Source organism: Hesperophylax consimilis, chromosome 1 (assembly GCF_061612785.1).
Source record: "Hesperophylax consimilis isolate HC1 chromosome 1, BYU_Hcon_1.0, whole genome shotgun sequence".
NCBI classification, from domain to species: domain Eukaryota; kingdom Metazoa; phylum Arthropoda; class Insecta; order Trichoptera; family Limnephilidae; genus Hesperophylax; species Hesperophylax consimilis.
In genome coordinates, this window is record NC_142836.1 from 38,791,005 (window position 1) to 38,813,425 (window position 22,421).

Sequence of the window (22,421 nt, forward strand, 5' to 3'; positions counted from 1 at the left end):
CAAACCATCTTTTCACATATTTTTTAAATTCTCTTTCCGTGAAGAAAACTGAACAAAATTTCTGATCGGAAACAAATAATTAGACTATTAAATATTTTACTTTAATTTCATTGCATAGAGTGTATAAAGTAATAATAAATAAAAAATATTTTATTTTACAGTAATTTAATAATTAACAACACAATAACATCTGATTTAAATTATTGACACATGAATACTATTTTTCGCACTGCACGTACCGTACCTACGTATCTATTATGACGATTGCGTGTTCATAGATGCATCCTGTACCTCATCCCTAGAGCGATGATTCGTGAACAGTCCGGAGAGTGTGGCAACACTGTATTTGTGCCGTTTCCAAAGTAATCACGACGGGTGGACACTTCGAATTTAGTGAATTTTGAAACATGATGGAGGTTGCGCGAGCTGAAGAAATACAGGTAAGATTTTAATATTATTTAGAAAACAAGTCTATGTTTATACTGCGCTTTGAAAATGTATTTATTTTGAAGTATATTTTTCACAATCCGACTACCACTATCCTAGTTTTGTATGGCGGATGCCATATTGGTTTTTGAAATGCCTAAATTGGCATGCTGCTTTCGTGCCCACGTCGCTGTGACAGTTCATATTTAAATATTAAAAATGTGTTTTATTTAGTAAGGTGCGTTGAAAAATATAATCAAAAATGTTGCCTTTTACGATAAATTACTTCAATATGTGTGAACTTGGACGCCGACTCTTATCGTTTGACATTTCACTTTAAGGCTAAGATACTAAAAATAGTTCTAAAAGTTGAGGTTCTCTAGAAACATTAGCAAATATTGTTAAGAAATACATTATATGCATTCATTTATACACGAATTATACACAGCGAATTCTAACAAAGATACATTTACACAGATTTGTATCTCGTCTTAATTTAGAAAGTTGGGAAATGGAGTTTTAATTTATATTCGTATAAGCGTTTTTATCAATACTTCTTTTTGTGATTCAGTGTCGTGGCTAGGTATAGAAAGATTGTAGTTATTTATACTTGCAAAGCTAACATTTTATATAACAATTTCAGCCTTTATCTGCTGATCCACCCACCAAGGAAGATGGAGCCGAAATCGCCCCAGAATTTTTAATTAAGCACCCCCTTCAGAATGCATGGAAGCTATGGTACCTGGAACCCATGAAGGGAGTCAGTTGGGAAGATATGCAGAAAGAAATTACTTTATTCGACACGGTTGAAGACTTTTGGAGGTAAATTATGACAAAAATCATTATTTATGACCTTGTTTACCAACATTCACAGTATTACATTTGTCGGTTTTTTGTTCCTCCTTTTCATTTCTCTTTTCATGTGAACAATTGAAAATATTTGATTTTCTTTTGAAATGTTATCATACCCTATTTTTTTTCAAGAAATTTATTTATTAAAAAATATAAACATCAGGTGATTATTATCATAGTTTTCAACAATCGTATTAGTAGTATTTTTTAATATTAATTTTTCCAACTAACCTCCAAATTCAAACCGTATATTGAACAGTATCCTATTGAATTTGTAGCATCTACAATCACATTAAGCAAGCCTCAGAACTAAAGACAGGCTGCGACTACTCCGTATTTAAGTCGGGCATCCAGCCCATGTGGGAGCACCCTGCCAATAATGCCGGGGGCCGCTGGCTCGTCACCCTGGACAAGAGGCAGCGTTCGAGCGACCTCGATAGGGTCTGGTTAGACGTTGTGAGTATTAACTACTTTCATATTATATCTTAATGTAAGTTTTGTAGGTCGTGCCGTCAACCCTACCAGGAAAGCTACCATAATTGTATTTTATTCTTTTCATCTGCATTTACTTAGAAAAAAAAAAGTATTTTGACCTTTTTCTTTTCTTCTCTCTTTTGAACTCTTTGTTTTCAAAAAAAAATAGATAGTAATTACTATTACCACTATAGTTTAGGTAAAATGACCTAAAGCAGGTAGCTAGCTAATTTGCCCTTCTGGTAATTAGCTTGTTATTGGGGTTGGATCTTTACATAGCCTCATTTTTACCTGAAATTTGGGGGTTTCCCTTTTGTTTATAATCTGCTTATCAATTTAGATATTCTTAAACTTTGTACTTAGTCTTTCATAATCATGTTATTCATAAGAATGCCATAATAATGATAAGGGGCCGTTCAAGTATTATGTAAGCACTATAGGGGGGCAGGGGGGTCTTTGCTTTGCTTATTTTTGATGACATGGGGGGGTGGGGGGGGTCGAGATAGTGATTACGTCAGCACTGCTCAGCAGTAGTTATTTTTTTTTACACATTGACAACCCACACATTGTCTATGTTTGAAAACCGAATATATATTCGGGGATTCCCACAAATAATTAATACGTTTAGGTACTCGCTTAAAAAACAGAATACATTAACAGAAAAATGCATATAGGTACCAATTTTTACGTAAGCATGGGAGGGGGGGGTAAAAGCTTTGCTTAGTTTTGATGACAAGGGGGAAGAGGGGGTAAATAATTGTAATAAATCTGCTTACGTAATACTTGAACGGCCCCTAATATTAGAAAGCTTTGTAAATGTTTAAGATTTTTAATCAGTATCCGAACCTTGACTTTAATAAAATTTCAAAGTCAACATGAATTATCTTATCTAAAATAATATATGCTTGGCATATGATTAATTAGTTGCTTATTGAATTTTATATTAATTTCAGTGTTTATGTCTGATCGGAGAAGCCTTTGATAATGCTGAAGATGTCAACGGTGCTGTAGTTAATATTAGACAAAAACAGGATAAAGTTGGTAAGTGCAAATCGATCATTATTTTTAACTCAAGCAATGCACATGTTTACCTTAATTTTCAAAACACCTTTGTTCAAACCAATAACAAGTATGTGTTTGTTATAGGATTGTGTTATTATTGAATTCTTCAATAATTGCTTGTACTTTGTCTTGCAAAATATTTGTGAGTGAGGGTTTCCTCCTCTTTGCGTGTCCGCCATCTGCCCTGTTGATGCGCATTAATCTATTCATCTCTGCCCCGATAATGGACACTACAAGGCTGTATTAGATGCACTATTAAGAGCGGTGGAGCCAATGAAAGTAATGCTTTTGGTGTGTAGAGGGAAACAAGTACTGGGCAACACTATGCATAGATGCGATTTGTACTAGTGCGGGTGAACAATGTTGGCGACATGTGTGAGCATGGTTTCAAATTATTAATGATCCATGGTGTTCCTGAGTTGATTGATCATTTTAAACAATGCATTCTTAATTCACATGCTGTTTCAGATGTCTACTATTTCTATTTCTGTCACGAGAATGAAATTCGAGACACCCGGTCCAAAAAATGTATACATTATGTCCGCGCCCGCCTTGCCCATCAATCAAATGATCAAATCATTTTTGTAAAAGTGACCCAATCGATCATTGCTGGTTCATGTTGAGGTCAATCACGATCGACACAGTATTAGTTCATGGCCCATCTCTCCTTTTTCTATAGTTCATGGTCTTTGTATTGGTAGAATTAAATATTGATGATTTGTTTGTTTCCAGCTGTTTGGGTGAGAGACGGGACCAAGACCCAAGCTGTTATGGAAATTGGAAAGAAACTGAAGGACAAACTTAAGATAGGACCAAGGACTTTAATAATGTTCCAATTACACAAAGATTTATATAAACCCTCTTCTACAACTAAAGCCCTACACACTTTGTGAATTAATTTATTATTTATTATTTCGTTGAAACAGTACGAGTTTTGGTTTTGTATTCATTTATCTACATAATATAAGTCAATAGTAATACTATTGCAGTCTTTCTCTTATCTTTAAATTCCTTTTTAATTACTGAATTTAAAACTTATGTAAACAAACCATTGATGGACATCCATGGTCTTTAAAAAATTTTTAATCATTAAATGTGTTCCAATATTATTGGTTTGATGCAATCACACAAATCCGTGTTTCTTTTTAAATTATTTTATATTAATATTATTTTATGGTTCATGTTGTTACATATTAAATATTCTAACTAAGGCTGATTTAAAATAATAGACATCGGTTTTAATAATATATTATCAACGACATTGACACATGCATTATACTATTATAAGTTGAACCACAACCTTTTTTTTTATTTCAATACGATACATCACAAATAAATATTCTTCCAAAATGGTGTTGAATTGTGCCCAAGACTTCCAGAAATATTACTTGTATTCTTTTTTAATAAAAATATACAAAAGTTAACATTGATTATGAAACATATTTGACCTATTACTAGATGTTTCCCTCAATTATTGTCTTATGGAAGTATTCTACACATGCATATTATTTGGTTGTATGTAACTATATCAAGACATGGGGCCGGCATATCAGTTGCTCGCTATGCTTACTAAGAGAATTTACGCTAGAAACCATGACAAGGATAAGCCAAGTGATCCAATTACTGGGCCGCAGTTGCTCCCGGGAAAAGGAATAAATACATCAAGCGGTTTTTTTTCACTTAGCCTGTCCTACGGGTCAGTAAGCAATCGACATTAGCCAAATACTGTAAGACCCTACACAGAAAAGTTAACTGTGCTACGGACCTTTACCTTACATATAACAAAGTTAGTTTTCTGTGTAGGGTCTTGCGGCACTCGGTTTATGTCGATTGCTTACAGACTCGTGGGACAACTGGCATAATACAATCCAACATACATTTTAGTAAGTACCTGATTAGGTAAGTATTGGAACAATTTTTAAGCATTGTATTTTAGCTTGGGTTTTTATTGAAAGTTCTATCAATCAAATCTAGGAGAGTGTTACCAAACATGCTTTGAAGGGAGAGCGATGGTAAGTTTTAACTTAGCCCGCTAGCACATTATGGCTGGTGCTGAATTGTTTGTCAATTTACACAGATGTGTCACTTATGATTTAAGATTTTCACGGCCAAAAGTATTTTTGTTTTTGGGGTGTTATGCCGTGTTGCGCTAACTCCTTCTTTAGCCAACGTTTCAGACAGCATTATAATGTCCATCATCAGGGCACATGTGTTAGCAATAACACATCTGCCCTGATGATGGACACTGCAATGTTGTCCGAAACGTTGGCTAAAGAAGGAGTTAGCGCAACACGGCATAACACCCCAAAAACAAAAAAAAAAGATGTGTCACTTTCAAAAAACAACTATCAAACACTGATAAAAGTGCAACTAATTTGGTAACAATTATTGCTTAAAAATATAAAATGTCATTAAAAATGATGAGGTGGCGTTATTTACTTTTTTTGTCGATAAAGTTGTCCAAAAATATATATATATATATATTTTTTTATATTTACTCCACACAGGAGGCCCTGAAGAAAATAATTTCCCTCAGGGCCTATGTCATCTTTGGGGATGCTGTGTGGAGGGTCTTTTTGTGGAGAGGAAGGAGTGAACATGGGTCTTGAAGAGTCCCATGTTGTAGGAGGGAGGAAACAGAGGCCGCAGTTCGTTCCACAGCCGAGCTGTTGAACTTAAGAACGAATCGTAGAAGCGACCCGTTCTCATGTGACAAGTGTCAACTGTGTACAAATGTTGGGCCCGCGTTTGGCGTGTATCCCGACTACGCACCGGTGCCGAAGGGATCAATGACGCTAGTTCCTCAGAGCATCTCCCATTGTAATACCGATAGAACAAGGACAGCATACCTACCTGACGCCTGTGCTCTAAAGATTGCAGTCCGTTTGTTAAGATTGGGGAATCTATCAAACGGACCGCCCGTTTCTGCACAGAGTCAAGGGTTTTTTTCAAGTATTTTGGGGCTCCAGACCAGAGATGGCTGCCAAATTCGACAGTAGGGCGCACTTGCGATTTGTACAGGGTGAGCAGTTGTGTACTATTAAAGTATCTGCGGGCCCTGTACAGTACGCCCAGCTTCTGAGAGGCCAACTTTACTCTGGCTTCGATGGAGCCCCCGTACCTGAGCTGGTCACTTATAGTTACACCAAGCATATCAATGGAAGGCCTGTTCGGAAGACTGCTTACGTTGAAGGAGACTAGATTATCATTTGGATCCCTTTTAGACGTAATCAGACAGGATTGGGTCTTTGAAACATTAAATTGGACGAGATTATTTTTACCCCAGAAGGAAATACTCTCGAGATAACCGTCCATTCTCTGCTTCAAAGCCCTCCGAGCCGTTGGAGTTTGTGTGCCCTTTGGGGGCTTATCAAACAAAAAGCTATCATGAACCGTACTGTCATCCGCGTAACAATGAATCGGTGCACATGTCAAAAGGTCATTGATGTGCAACAAAAACAAAGTTGGAGACAGAACCGATCCCTGTGGGACGCCAGCATTTATGGAGTGCGAGGAAGAGTTGAAACCGTCAGCAACCGCCTGAATCGACTTATCCCTTAAAAAGTCAGCAATCCACGTACACAGGGATGCGGGAAGTCCGTAAGAATGCAATTTGTTGACAAGTCCTCGGTGCCAGACCCGGTCAAAGGCCTTGGATATGTCTAGTGCGACCGTTTGGGTCTCACCGTGACGTTCCAGGCACCGCCCCCAAACATGCGTCACAAACGCGAGAAGATCACCGCACGAGCGGTTCCGCCGGAATCCGTATTGACGGTCGTTGATAATTTTGTTCTTCTCGAGGTATGTGAGCAGTTTGTCGTTGATCACACGTTCCATCACTTTGGACAAAACTGATGTGATCGCTATGGGGCGGTAGTTGGCCGGGTTGGAGCGGTCACCTTTCTTGGGAATAGGGTGAATTACCGCTTTTTTCCAACCAGAGGGCACAGTGCCACACTTCAGGGACATTTTGAAGAGTATCAAAGTTATAATATATATCTGAGTATCAAAGTTATAATCAGTCAATATCTGAATGATTAGTATTAAAACAAAACCACGCTGCTGGTGATACTCTTATATAATATATTACAGCTGAAGTCTTCAGTTTTAAGCAGAGTTTTTGAAAATCGGATGAAGACAGTAATTTTCCTATTGTTTGGAACATCAAGTGTGCAATATTTCATCAATCTCTGAATAAAAATAGCTTTTTATCAAAAAAAAAAAATCCACACTGCTTGGCCGCGACAGACATACTCCCATGGTGGTAGTTTTATTTTACCCAGCAGTTAGTGGAAAAATGGTACATAAATCTCACTGCTTCTAACGCTTTTTTAATTTTCATCAAATTATTGATTCCGAGTTTGGACATTGGGAAAGAGACTTTATTTTGTAAGGTTAATTTGGTTTTGAAATAAGCATTTTAAAAAATGTTTCGAATTATTAATTGAATTTATTAATAAAAATATCCTCTGAAAATGCTGTTTCATCTAGAGGAGTTTTTTTTAATTTAATATGTAGGTACCTATACAGGTTGTCCGTGCATTAACATCTGGAGCATGATCTGGAGGTGATTCTACAAGAAAGTAGAAGCAAAAAAGATAAATAACTTATCGAAATTCCATTGTTTTTTTCCAATACAAAAATATTTTTCCATAGAAGAATATTCCATACAAACAATTCAATTTTTGTACCCGAAACTTGAAATTTCGAAAAAGTTACTTGTCTTTTTTACTTGGACTGTCGTGTAGAATGAATCACCTCCCGAAGTTTGTGCACTTTAGCCCCGGACAGTGGACACCACTATAAAAAAAATTGTAACTTTGCTACCTGCTTTCTTGAAATATTTTAAATATATACCTCGCTAAAAAAGTACCTTCTCACTTTTCCCTCAAAAAAATATCATCTCACCCACAGAGCTGACTCGGTAAAAGAATAATACAAGCTACAATCAGAATAATATATTTTTAATGAATAACCAAATTAAGAATTAATCAGACCTAATATTTGGAATCGACACTTTGCCATAACATGCTGTCATGGGTGTGTGGGGGCTTTTATTCAAATATTTACAAGTTTAGTTTCCACTTGCATTTTCAGTGACGGATCAGCAACTTTAGGCAAAGAGAATAGATATATAATAGATGATACATTATTACATTTTGACAGATGTCACATCCGCCGGTCGCTTTTAATTTTATTGTAGATTGAAGAATATTATCCAAAATCATTCAAAATGAGTGAATTGGTCTGGGGAATCAAAAATGGAGACATCGAAGTGGTCAAGAATATCGTCGAGAATAAGGTAAGTTATGGTTTATTTTTGGCGAAACGTCACCTTTCACATGTTATATTGTTATAACTGCAAACTGTATGATGTTTCTTACAAATACATTGCATGGGTTGTCTCCCATCTTCTCTACTCTTCAAAATCAGCGGTAAATTTCAATTTTTTTCCGAATACGCTTAAAAACGCCTCTCAAAAAATGTGCTAAATTAACAATTTACATGCTTCACTGCACCTTCTCTAAAAAAACAACTTCTAAATATTTCACAACAGCGTGAAACACAATCTTAGATCGATTTATTTATTTTATTACTCTTCTGATTCTAAATATAAATATCTTGATGAAAGTGAGTGGCGACAAACTCCTTATTAATTACAATCTGGATCTAGTTTGTGGATATATATAGTGCATTTAAGATATTAAACACTATTTCCTTATTGATTACAACCTGGAACTAGTTTGTGGATAGATATCATGCATTTAAGAAATTTAACACTATTACAGTGTTGTAAAGTTACATGTTTTGCCTCGTAACGTCTGCATGATCAATTCATATATTTTTGAATAATTTGATGCTGAACAATCACTTATTATGCCATACAGGGTTTTTATTGTTCACAACCATTGAGTTAACAGTCCGTAATTTCTGTTTCACTATGCATAATTGATATTTATATGATTAATATAACACTTTGGAATATTATATTGCATTGTTGAAAAAGGCAGACAGGTATAGTTTCACTGTACCTAATTACAGCATTCCTGATGCTTGCAGAATATTGGGCGTGCATACTTTTTCTTTTAAGACGAATGACCGAAGGCCCAAATTATCAGCGTAAATGACTGTAATCTTCAATTATTCGGCTAAAATGATAATGCATTTGATAAGATTAATTAACATAATAAAATGACTGGTCAGTGATTGAGTTGGTATCGCAGCTGGTTCCCACCAATTCAATTCCTCGGCTGGCTAAGTCCACCATCACAACACTAACAACATCTTCAGCTTAGTGTGATGGTAGTTGGAGATTTTCAAATATTGTCAGGTTATTCGTTGCCCGGAAATGTTTCTTTCTTTAAAAAAAAATTATTCTTGTAAAATTAATGATAATGATGCACATAATGATACATATACATACTCCAAATGTTATTCTTTGTTGTTTATGTGTGATTTTTGTTGCAGAAAATAAATGTGAATGCTCAAATTGATGGCAGAGTTCCTCTGCACTACGCAGCGGACTACGGACAAGTAGATGTTCTGACATACCTTCTCCAAAAAGGGGCTGATCCTAACGTAAGATTTTCATAGATTTTTAGGAGAAAATCTGTTTCCTGATGCAGCACAAACTCTTGAACAGTGAGATTATGAGATTCGCACAGGTCAATGCATTTGTTTTGAGCTCATTACATCATTTCCACCTTGAGCTTTCTAATATCCAATTATCCATTGGACTATTCGGTATTTTGGGCTCTGATAACAAAAAGGTGTTGACATCTAACATGTAGCTGGCTAGTAACAATAAGAACTGGACTATTCGGTATTAGGGGCTCTGATAAAAAAAGATTAATGGTAATTTTAATGAATATTGCGTTTCTGATTTAGGTGTTGGACAAGCACGGTATTTCCGTAGTGCTGGCGGCCATCTGGGAGGGTCACACGGAGTGTGTGAAAATTCTTTTGAAAAATGTGAGTGGCTGTTTTAATTTATAGTTTTTTTTTTTCCATTTCTGTAATTTATTTATTGTAATGAAATTTATTTAATGTATGAAAGAAAACCAAGGCGCACGACTCACGCCGCTAGTGTAGCATGTTGCCATCAGAAGTGTTAGAAGTTTGAGGTGATTTTGCTCAAAAACGGCGCTAAATAAATCATGCAAATATTATTCTTATTGGAGGTATTATTATTATTAACAATCACTAACCAATCTGATGCGTAATCTGGCAATAAGTTTGGCGGTATTGTTGACATATTTAGTAACCCTAGTTATGAAATAAAGCACACTGTATACCAGCACTTTGCTGATTCATCATGTAATATGTGATTGTAGCATAGATAACAGTTTTTGTATCGATGCTGATGTACAATTTGGGTACCGCAGCCCCGGAATCCACTTAATTGGATAACCAACATCTCTGCCATAGGTCACCCCAAGTTATTAGCAGGACTAGGCAGACTTAGCAGGGTGGCCGGGTTTATGGGGTGAGGTTTGTTAAGGTCTTGGTGGCAGATGTATCTGCCCACCAGCTGCGTGGCAGGCCAGATCCAAAGAGGCCGGCTGAGGAGACCGTCCTCTCGAACCATCGCCTTGCACCACAGTGGGAGGAATGGATTCATATGTCACCCACTGACGTCCAGATTCCTACCCATCCCTCATACCTTTTTTCTTCTCAGAACTTCCTTTCCTTAAAATGACCCTCCACCCTCAGAGCACCCTCAAAGAAGGCAGTCCCTTCACTCCCCCGAGCCGTCAGTTTCATTACATAGTCGTGCAAATACTTCCGACAGCCTCGGGGAGCGTGGCGAAAATTTGGAGTGAAGCTAAGTCAAAGTACAGAGAAGAATTGGTTTCTAAATTTGTCTTGGCACATGTATCTATTACTGGACAAAACTAAATTTAATACTTAGTAAAACACTTGAATAGGTTACTTGGTTTTGGTTTTTCAGCAGAGATATTTCTCTTTCTGAGGTAGTTGTTGAACTGACTTGACATCGAATCTGGCTCTATATTTATAGGGCAAACTCGAGTCCTCCCGGAGGAGTTCCTCCTCTTTCATGGGGAGTTAATTTAGTTTGGTATTTTTCCTCTCGGCTGTTGGCCTGACGCGAGGAATGCAACGTCGCGGGGCGATACCTCTAAAAAGTCAGTTCAACTTACCTAAACCATCACCCTAAGTCTCGTTTAATTATTTTATAATAAAATATACAGTTTTTGGTTTGAACATTTTTTCAAAGTGCAAAAAATATAGTTAGCTGTAAATTTTCAAGTTATTATGTCAGCGTATAATCATTTTTTGATGTTGATATTTATTTCCCGGTCATAATTACGACCAATTTCTTGTAATTTTAGTCCGACGTTATCAGAAATGGTTCTTTAGAACTTGTAATTATTGCAAAATTATAATAACAGTACGCCATACTATGCTGTGATTGGTTGTAGGTGTTGGCCATTTTGTAATTCCATCCAGTGAATAGTGGAGGGGGGACAATGTAAATACTGAGGCAATTCCTTGGCGGTGGTCATTTCGTCGACTGGTGGCTCCGGGTGAAGAGATAGATGTGTTTCAGTATCTGTTACTATATCAGCACGTAATTCTCTTTACTAATTACATATGGCATATCATTTGGTAGAGTTATTTTGATTTAAAGATTTTAAAATGTGTCGGTGACACGGTATCTAGAGATTTCGGGGTCAGAGTGTTCTTTCAATTTTCTACGTAAATATGAATGTCATTGAAAATGTTGGTATAGTTCTGGACACGAAAGTGGCACCAATAGAAATTAATAATTATGCATAAGAAACAATGCAATGATTATAATATTATCATTTTCCATATACGTACACATAGTTTTATATGTAGATTTTGGGTAAATATAATATGTAGATTTGCAGATAAGATATGAAATCAGTCGACTGTCATAAAATATTGAAACGTAAAAATGTATGTTTATATTAGACCAAATGAATTGGAACTATTTTATGTTTCATGAAAAAATTAAATTAGTTTTATATCAAGATTTGATAGTAAACCTATGACACCGCAAAAAGGGTCTGGTGTTTCAAACGTTAAGATTTGATCGTAGACCTGTTACATCGCAAAAAGGGTCTGGTGTTTCAAATGTTAAAATTTGATCGTAGACCTGTTACATCGCAAAAAAATCTTAAATGCAACTGTGCTAGCCTAACGTAAATATATTTTTCAATTGATTTTGCGTGTTGTAATATCCACTTTTAATCACAATTTTACTAGGCTTTTTTTGTCAAAATATCATAAATTAATATATTACATACCCCCGTCGCACGTCGTTTAGAATGCAGAGTTTCAGAAAGAATATGAAATTTTATGGCCACTTTTATGTATGCCTGTTTGATAATTTTAACAGTTATCAATAAAAAATAATAAACTTTGTGAAGGTTCACCGCAGATGTGATTTACACTAAATAACCTGCATCTTTTTTGTTGTTGTTGTGAATTAAAGGAACAAATAAAACAACCCGTCGATGGCTGATTTGACATCACGTTTGGGTCCAACCCAGGCGTAGTGTGTTCAATTCTTCTACTGGCCATCACAACACAAGCAACATTTTCCACTTACTGTGGTGGTAGTAGGAGACTTTCAAACATTGTCAGGTTATTCGTAACCCGGGAATGTTTATCTTTCTTTAACCTTTCCCTTACTGTGAACGCGTGTAAAAAAATACACGCGTTACGGTGCTGTGTAGTCAATACACATCTCAAAATAAGCGATTTAATATCGGAAAAATATAAATATTCATAGCTAATCGATTATGTTTATTATATTTTTTATCAAAAGTGATAATAATTGTAATTTAATTGCTGAAAACATGAAAAAACCATTGGCAGATGCCAAAGAAACGTGCGAGGGGTCCACATCTAACGACGGTTCGCGGCCAACTGGCTAGCGGCGCGGCTGGCGGCTGGCACAAACACAGCTGTGCGGTCGTAGGTATCGATGGTCTAAATCAAAAACTACAACTGCAGAAGTGTGGATGTCTCATGTTCCCGCGTAGCGAATTAAAGCGGGACATCAATAGCGTGTCATTTCCTCGCACACTCTTCGCGTATTTAGTATCACACTGTTGATTGTATTGGTGTATTTGTTCCCGATTTTTAACAAATAACTCTGATTTTTAATTGAATTTGAAAACTATGTAATATATTATTTTTTAATTCAGTGCATAAATGTATAACGGAGGAATACCTAAAATCTGAACCCAGAATTTATTATATTTATAGAGTTATTAAAGTTATTAGAAGCAATGTGTAGTAAATACACACCACAGATGAGGTAAAAGGTTAAAAATTTAAAAAAAAATCAATTCACAAGGCCACGTGAATCAGACTGAATCTATTCACTACCATGAATAAATCTGCCCAAGTCTATTGTAAACATGTTGAAATAACATAAACTTTTATTTGTAGTGTTTATTATTATTTTACGTTTATGTATGACTTAAATAAGAACTTTTGTTTATATGTAATATTATTTTACTGTTTGTTTGTATTTTTTTTAGTTTGCTCATTATATTTACATTTCTTTATATCTATACTACCTGAAGTCCCCGGTGTTGCAGGGGCTTTACACAAAGTTTTTGGAAATCAGATGCAGACAGTGACCTTCCTCTTGTTTTGAAAGTCAAGTGTGCAAAATATCATCAGTAAAACTAGTTAGATTTGTATAAAAATCAAATCCATGCCGCGCGCCCACCACGAACTTCTTTATATGTATAAATAGATATATATATAAAAGCTCCATTTATTTATTGGGAGTAAATAAATTCTGATAATTGTTTTAATGTTTTATTTCAGGGGGCGTCAAAGAGTGGGACAACTCCAGATGGCCTCCCATACTTGGAAGCAGCTGAGACACCAGAGATCAAACAACTTCTCACATAGAATTGTCTAAGAATTAAGAGTGTTTCGTTTTTCTATGTGGGTGCAGTGATATTTTATTTTATTTTCGCTTATTTGCTGTAAAGTCCATATCAAGTTTTAAAAATTTTCCTGTAAATCGCCAATTTATAATAATAATAGACTGCCTAATATTTTTGAATCAGGTTTTACTAACATTATTGTGTCTAAAAATCAACAACTTACTCGCATTCTCTCATCGCTTTAGCGGCTCAGTAATTTACATGATTTTAAGGAATTGATAAATGCTTCATATAAATATTTATTCCTACTACTTATTCAATGTTGGGAAATTATTACTTGATCTCCGAAGGCACACCGCAGAGTGTTTGTACTCCCAATTCTTGCAGCGTCCCTGTGTTATCATAAACTAGAGCTGGTATAGTAGCTTCTTGTATTTCATGTATATTTTGTGGTTTTGCTAAATACTCCTATGTTTGGTTTGCCCTTCAATTATTTTACTTAGATATTATTTTCATCTTTAAAAAAACTTTAAGATTAATTTTATTATTAAGATTCAATATAATCATCAATGTATATCATACATAATATTTAAATATTAGATTGTCAAATAATATTTGGTTGTTGGTGTAACTTATTGCAAGTTTTTTGTAGAATTCCTTGAAAATTAAATGATTTTGTAAAATTGTATTGCATTTGTTCATATTCATTTATACATAAAAACCTCAAAATATTATGCGGAAGTATTTCAGAATAAAGTAATCCCAGAGAAAGCGTACGTCATCGATAAAAAATCTTCTTTCTCACACGTCGTGCATGAAAATGAAAAAGACAATATATACTATAGCGATAATGTCATGTATGACCTCTTCCTGGGATTACTATACTTCCGTTACTCCAGGTTTTCCAACCGCATTATTTATAAAATACCTTCAACCTTCAACAATTGCAAAATAAATATAATCCTGATCTAATTTCCCATAACTTTGCTAAAGAGGTACTCCAAAATATAATCGAGTCATGGAGTTGCAAAACCTGATCAGGAATTTTTTAGGAAATCTGGAGATGGTCACAAAAACTGCTTGGAACACCTTGAACATAAAAAGAATAAACATTTTATGCTAAATATTATTTTATACACTACTTGCTGATTGTGTGCCCAGCATTGCTTGGACACTTTTCTCTACTTTCTATAAATATAATATGCAGGTATTATAAATATATATATATAAAAATCTTCAGGAAGAAATTCTCTAAATGATATTTAAAACCCTATCAAAATCACACGGAGATAGGAATAAGACTGAGGGCAATTAGTCCGACGGCTGGGATGAAGCAGGACGGCAAACAAGCCGAATACTTCTTCGGACAGCTATTTAAAGTGACGTACCCCACAAGGGAGGAATGGGACACGGTCCCAGGTCCAAACTCCAAACAGGAACTAATCTGGTTCACAGACGGGTCCAAGATGGAGGAAGGAACAGGGGCCGGGGTCTGTCTACAGGGATCTAAGAGGGAACTCAGTATACCTCTAGGAATGCACTGCACTGTGTTTCAAGCTGAGATGAAAGCCATCTTAGCCTGCGCACAGGAGAATATGAGTATCGGGTACAGAAATAAGAACATAAATATATGTTCGGATAGCCAGGCGGCCTTAATGGCACTGGAAAGTAACCGATGCGACTCCAGACTGGTGATGGAATGCAGGACTATCCTTATAGAACTGGTGACCATCAATAAAGTAACCCTGCTCTGGGTACCAGGACATAAAGGTATTGAGGGCAACGAGCGGGCTGATGAACTAGCAAGGAAAGGGGCGAAAGCACCACTTGCGGGATCCGAGCCAGCTGTAGGAGTAGCAGCTTGCCACACCAAACTACATATCAAGAGGTGGGTCAAATCCCAACACTGGAAGGAATTGAAGAAGGCACCCGGAATGAGGCAATCTAAAGTACTCATAAACGGACCGGACCCTAACCGAACCAGGCAACTACTCGATATGGACAGAAACTCACTGAGGGAACTGGTAGGACTATTAACGGGACACTGCCATCTCAGGAGACACATGCAACTGTTGGGAGTGGAAAACACCAACATCTGTAGGAAATGTGAAGAGGAGGAAGAGACTCCAATTCACCTATGGTGCCAATGTCCCGCTCTACTGGGAATAAGGCTCAGATACCTGGGAAGACACAGTGTGGAACCAGAAGACATCGCCACATATCCAATGACAGCCCTGGTGAACTTCATAAAAGGGACCGGGTTACTGGCAAGGGAATGAGGTAAAATGGGAGATAGTACAATGGGCCTATGGCCTAAGTGCTCGCGGGGAACGTAAGTAAACCGCCTCCGACTTAAAAAAAAAAAAAACCCTCTACAAATCTTAAGTATACCTAACAATTTGGGAGTCACCTCTGGGCTGGAGCCCCAAAATAATGATAATCCTACTTGATTCTATGCAAAGGAGGACGGTCCGTCTGATTGACAATTCGTGTTAACAGACCGATTGCCATCTTTAATGCACAGACGCAATATAGGCATGCTGAGCCTGTTCTACGGGTATTTTAATGGAGCATGCTCTAACGAGCTAGCAGCATTGATCTCCGGTACACGTGCGTGAAACTCAACAGATATGAGCAGAACACCTGTTCATATTGAATGTTGGCTTCATGAAAATCTAATTATGAATCGTTTCTTCAACTGGTTCTTGTGAAGTCGGCTTGAATTTATTCAATTCAACTTGTACAATTTTTTTAAATATAATATTACAGATTGGGGTCTTGGTTGTTATAATTGTACCGTTTATACAATGTATTTGCAGAGACAAAAACCTTGTAAGTGCATTGTAGGACGTAAAAAACATATTGATCTTTTGATCAACTACATTTAGGAAGTATGTGGCTCTCGCCACGGGTGAGTTCATTAACAAATTTGTGCGCCTCGCTCTAGAATAAAGGTGGTTATGGCGACGTCCTCGAGAGTGAGACTATGGTACAAAGATTTGTAACCGTTTAGTAAAAGATAAAAATATTTTATCAACCTCTATGTGTATGCAAGGTGTGGTAATTGATCATGCCCAGGATATAAATAGATGGGTATAGCCAGGGGTAATATCTGTAGACGTAAAAATCTAAAAAATTTCTTGTGAAGTCTTTCAAAGCACAAAATGTATGTTAGTTTGTGCGGTGCCCAAATGATTGAATTTGGCTCCAATACACTTAAGACTAGTGTGTTATATAATAGCCAATAATTATGCTCTTTTGCTGTGATTGGCTATAGGTTTCGGCCATTGAGAGTTCAAATTCCATCCGGTGAACAGTAGAGGGGGACAATGTAAATACTGAGGCAGTTCCTTGGCGGCGGTCATTTCCTCATCTGGTGGCTCCGGGTGAAGAGATAGATGTGTTTCAGAATCTGTTATTATATCGGCACGTAATTATCTTTACTAATTAAACATATGGCATATTATTTAATAGAGTTAATTTAAATAAATATTTTTTATGTGTCGGCGACACGGTATCTAAAGATTTCGGAGTCTGGGTATTTGTCAAATGTAAATATTCATTTTATTTGAAAATGTCAGCATAATTCTGGACACGTATGATTCAAATGTTGATGCTTTAAATGTTAGTTTAACACATATCGATTCGACCTCAGGAAGGTCCATTGAAGATGCAGCGGAACAGATTCGGAGCGTTCAGACAGCCAAAAGAACACATTCGGCTCTCGTACCCCGGTCTCGGCGGAAAACAGCGTATTTTTCTAGAATATCTGCAAAAATCTAGCTCTAAAAGAACTGAGTTGGTAACACTGATGAGCCGCAAACGCCGATGCACAGAGTCGCAGTTAGCCGATTTCTGGCCTAGACTATATACAATTGAGTAGCGCCCTTTGTGGCAGCTGGACGCGTCATGCCGTCTCCAACCGCTTTGTGTTTTTTAGTATTTTCAAGGGAAACGAGGCAACATCCCTTTGAAGTTATTTTAAAAATCAGTGAATCAACATTTTAAATTAACTTACCAATTAGTAATCAGAACTTAATAGTAATGTGACTAGAGTGCAGTGTTTCAAAAATGAATAATCGAAAATTGTGCTAAAAATATTCTAAATTCGCTGAAGTTGAACTTGGGACGAGAATCGGTAACTTTAGGTACGCCCAGCGGCGTAGCTACCTAGGGGCTACGTGGGGCAGTGCCCCGGGGCCCTCAAGCTCAGGGGGCCCTCGAATCTTTACCAGAAATATCGATCGAGATGAACTTTTGGAAATTTCTCCCATTTTCAAAATAAACATGACAGGTTGCAACTTGCAATCCGACTTTAATCATGACAACTCAGTTGAGAGAAATTCAAAAGTTATGCCTAGGGAATTCCCCTAAATTCTTGTGTTGTCAATTTGACGGATAGTGATATGTGTGTCATTCCCCAACGACACTTGAAGCGTATTAAAATATGGATAAAAATAAGAAACCCAGTGGTGCATTTAAACGCAAAAAACGCCAAGAAAGAGAAGATAGTAAACAAAAATTACCCAAAATTGACAAGTTTTTTAGTCAGCCTTCTGCAAGTACATCTGGCCAAAATATTTCTATTGATAGTGACTCAAATAATGTGGTAACTGCAGTGTTGGTTGAGAAGCCTACTGAAGAAGATTCGACAATTATTGCAGTTGGAGATACCTCCGCCGCCGATCATGTGAACGTGGATGATGTTTGCATGACACACATAAGAGCGGAGGGTTTGGAGGAACCACAGACCTCAAATATTCTTATGACTTGGGAAACTTCACGAACAAAATATTAAGTGATAACGAAAAACGTCAATTCTTCCCATATCAATTCTTGATATGGGGCCTTTACAGCCTTCAGGACCTTTTCTAACAGACATCAACCAGAACAATAGGTGTTTTTCAAAATCGTACTACTTTTCGTGTTCTAAATATGGGCCAATTAATCGTTTTTGGTTGTGTTATTCCAAAATACTAGACGTTGCCTATTGTCAACCCTGCTGGTTATTTGCTTCACAAAGGAATAATGTTTGGTGTACGGGAATTCGAGATTGGAAGCATTTATCAGAAAGAATTAAACAACACAGTTGTTCGAGTGGCCAAAAAGGCAAAGAAAAGTTAAAAAAACATTTTGATGAATTAGCTGCTGATCACCGATTTCCAAACCGAGAAAAATATTTAAAATTGAGATTTTCAATAATGTACTAGACACAGTAATATCTCAATTAGATACACGTTTTATTGGTATGAGTGAAGTCTGTCATATATTCGATTTTCTAACACCAACATTTTTATTACATGTTGATGAAGCAACTTTATTACAAAAGTGTGACAAATTCCAAAGAAAATATTCAGATATAATAGGCCCTAGTTTTTCACTTCAATTTATTAATATTTACCATCTAGTTTTACCTCAACTAACTCTAATTATGTAAGGAAATAATGAGCAAATATGGAGTGCTAGAATGCGACCTAACGGAAGTATTTACAGCAATGTTATTATTCTTTACAATTCCTGTCACTTCTGCAGCAGCTGAAAGGTCATTTAGCAAATTAAAAAAAATATTTAAGAAATAAGATGGGCCAAACTCGACTCCGGCATTTATCGCTAATAGTAATTGAAAACAAAACCGCATCAAGCCTGGATTTAAACAAAGTCATTGATACTTTTGCGAAAACTAAAGCTAGGAAAAAATTGTAAATATAATTGTTATTTAGTCAGTTGGTAGGCCCGACCTTTATATAATAAACCCTTGAATCTTCTCTATTTCGTTTTATTAGCCAAACCTACACCAAGTATTAGGTAATTGTAATTTATGGTGTTACTGTTTAATATTTTTATTACCTGCCCTGCAGTCTGCAGTGCACAAAAAAGAGCTTAACCCATTTACGCCTGCCGTGCCCAAACGAGGACGCCTTCAAATCTACCCACCATTTTGTTATTAATGTGATAAGTTTTGCTAACAGTGCATTATTGTCGAGTTAATTGATGTGTCTTACATTTTATATCAAACATTTTGGATAACACCATTTATAAAAAGTATTTTAGTGTCATAAATAAAGTGAATCTCAGAGTCGCGGTGATTACCAAATGTAAGTATTTTTTTTAATATGTTTACGTTCGTAAATTTTTAATTTTTCTACATAATCTTATTGAACACTTTGTTTACTTTGGAATAAAAATTTGATAAGTTAAAATATATAATTTACTGAACTGTGAACTACTTTTTTTTGTTGGTGTCCCCAAATAGGGACAGTGGGCACATAAAGAGTAAAATATTCTTTTTTTTTACAGAGTTTTGACTGCACATAAATATGTCAAAACGGCAATTTGAAGTAAGCGATAACTATCATGGACTCCAGAAGGCCCTTGATGCTATTATGACAGAAGAGGACTCAGATGTTGAATTTGATATCGTTGCTCTTCCCCCAGAAACAAGTATCCTCACTGACGAAGAAGAAGGCGATGAAGACAATATTATTACCAATGACATGCCAAGAGATATTCCTGGAAATATCGAAGTTTTTGTAAACAGAAACGAAGAAGATTGGGACAGTTCTGATGAAGAGCCTTTGTCGAATTCCGCTAGAAGGCAACGATGCAATGTTGGGCCCCGTTGGCGTAAATGCGAGCCTAGCTACGATCACATGCCTTTTGATGAGAATAATGTACAACAACGATGCAAAAACCTAATTACTTATCTCAAAGGTAAAAATCCTGTTTCAATTTTCGAGAAGATTTTTGATCAGGAAGTAATCGATATGATTCTTCAATATTCTGATTTGTATGCATCACAAAACAATAAACATGATATCAATATTACCGTTGGTGAGTTGAAAACATTTTTGGGCATTCTATCTCTATCTGGTTATCACACTTTGCCTCGCGAACGTCTATTTTGGTCTTTAGACGAGGACTGTAATGTACCTGTTGTTTCTAAGGCAATGACGAGAAACAGATTTTTAGATATCAAAAAGTACCAACATTTTTGTGATAATACTGTAGCTGCTGAAACATCAGATAAAATGTTCAAGATGCGAACCCTTGCTGAGGTTCTCATGAAGAAATTTATGCAATGGGGAGTGTTTCACACAAATCTGTCAATAGATGAATCCATGGTGAAATATTTTGGACGTCATCCGTCGAAACAATTTATTCGAGGTAAGCCTGTACGCTTCGGTTATAAAAATTGGATGCTCGCTAGTGCTGATGGCTACTGCTACAATTTTGATATTTATTGCGGCAAGTCGCAAATACCCACCAATGAGCCGTTGAGTACACGAGTTGTGAAAAACCTGTTGAACAAGCTAAACACAGATCCTAGAGACCATGTTGTGTTCTTCGATAATTTTTTCACTAGCTATGCATTGCTGCGCGATCTATGGGAATCTGGCTACAGGAACTGTACGTGAGGGTAGGACCTACAAATTTCCTCTCACACCCGTCAAGGAGATGAAAAAGAAAAGTCGTGCTGACTTTGACGACCGGTTCAACACGGTCAATAAAATATTGTTTGTTCGCTGGCTGGATAACAGCGTTTGTACAATGGGAACAAACTACGATAATTTTCTTCCGAGCTCAATCGAAAAGAAGAAAATCGATGAAAATATTCCTCAAGTATTTATGAATTACAACAGAGGCATGGACGGTGTCGATCAAGCCGATCAGTCGATTTCAACGTATCGAACTTCAATACGAGGCAAGAAGTGGTGGTGGGTGTTATTTACATACATGTTCGATCTACACATACTTAGTAACGACGTGAAGATGGACCAGCTACAATTTCACCCATCAGCCTCTGTAGTGCTCAATTTACAGTTTGAATTTACACTTTCCGGAGAAGTTGACAAAACAGTTACGATGCAATATTTGCCATAGTAAGGCACGTGAGGAGTGCAAAAAATGCAAAAAAACTTTGTGTATTGAAAAACCATCCTTCGAGAAATACCATACTGAATGTGCCCAGTGTCCCCATTTGAGCACGGCACTTTTTTTTCTAGTAAATAAAAAAAAATTAAATATATTTTTTTTATTTTTGTTAAAAATCTCTATTTCCTACTACATAAAATGAATTTATTCTTTTTTCTACGATTACTTTAGTCTTGGGCGTAAATGGGTTAAGTAGCTTATCATTTTTAAAGTTTTTGTATATTTCATATTTGTATTTGATAAAACCTAGTCAGTTTACATAGCAGTGGGGCCCCATTTTTTAATTTGCCCCAGGGCCCTTGGTTACCTAGCTACGCCACTGGGTACGCCAGATGTTTTCAATGTTATTCTTGGAAACTCTGAAAGCCCTAACAAGTACCCAAGGTGATTTATTATCCCGTCCGCAGCCTTTTATTTCGGAACAATGCACCACTAACATAATCACCAGAAACAAGTGTACAAGGAGATGGACTTTCCGAACGTCACAGCGGTGCTGCCAAGGTTTGTTATCTATGTGAGGATACTGTGACAGCGCTTAATTAGCAGCAGACACATACCTGGACGGATGACGAACCTCGTGCTGGCACTGTTGGTGGCGCGGTGCACTCTTTCGCTGCAGTAGCTGGTCCAGTTTCCTCACCACCTGGGATTCTTGCTGCAGAGTCTCCATCCTCTACCTTCGTCGAATGTCACAGCGGTGCTGCCAAGGTCTGGAATCCATGAGAGGACATTGTGTCAGCGCTCTATTAGCAGCAGACACATACCTGGAAGGGT

General features: G+C 36.7%; 2 protein-coding genes across 2 annotated transcripts; both read left to right on the forward strand.

The window, feature by feature from the left end:
- The first annotated feature begins 312 nt into the window (after positions 1–312).
- LOC149426835 (eukaryotic translation initiation factor 4E1-like) lies at positions 313–4,045 on the forward strand. Its single transcript, XM_089638738.1, has 5 exons — positions 313–440; positions 1,070–1,248; positions 1,557–1,734; positions 2,706–2,793; positions 3,547–4,045. Exons 1-5 carry the CDS (start codon positions 408–410, stop codon positions 3,705–3,707), a joined length of 639 nt encoding a protein of 212 aa, XP_089494864.1. The 5' UTR covers positions 313–407; the 3' UTR covers positions 3,708–4,045.
- A 3,873-nt stretch (positions 4,046–7,918) lies between these two features.
- On the forward strand, positions 7,919–14,403 carry LOC149426836 (myotrophin). The gene is made up of 4 exons (XM_089638748.1): positions 7,919–8,116; positions 9,283–9,393; positions 9,703–9,786; positions 13,651–14,403. Exons 1-4 carry the CDS (start codon positions 8,048–8,050, stop codon positions 13,735–13,737), a joined length of 351 nt encoding a protein of 116 aa, XP_089494874.1. The 5' UTR covers positions 7,919–8,047; the 3' UTR covers positions 13,738–14,403.
- Positions 14,404–22,421: the final 8,018 nt, after the last annotated feature.

Bases quoted from the DNA above. Each gene is read 5' to 3' on its own strand.
- LOC149426836 (XM_089638748.1), top strand. From the start codon at position 8,048: ATGAGTGAATTGGTCTGGGGAATCAAAAATGGAGACATCGAAGTGGTC. The intron at 9,394-9,702 runs GTAAGATTTTCA...TTTCTGATTTAG, and splicing joins AAAAAGGGGCTGATCCTAAC to GTGTTGGACAAGCACGGTAT. The intron at 9,787-13,650 runs GTGAGTGGCTGT...GTTTTATTTCAG, and splicing joins TGAAAATTCTTTTGAAAAAT to GGGGCGTCAAAGAGTGGGAC.
- LOC149426835 (XM_089638738.1), top strand. From the start codon at position 408: ATGATGGAGGTTGCGCGAGCTGAAGAAATACAG. The intron at 441-1,069 runs GTAAGATTTTAA...TAACAATTTCAG, and splicing joins CGCGAGCTGAAGAAATACAG to CCTTTATCTGCTGATCCACC. The intron at 1,249-1,556 runs GTAAATTATGAC...TTGAATTTGTAG, and splicing joins ACGGTTGAAGACTTTTGGAG to CATCTACAATCACATTAAGC.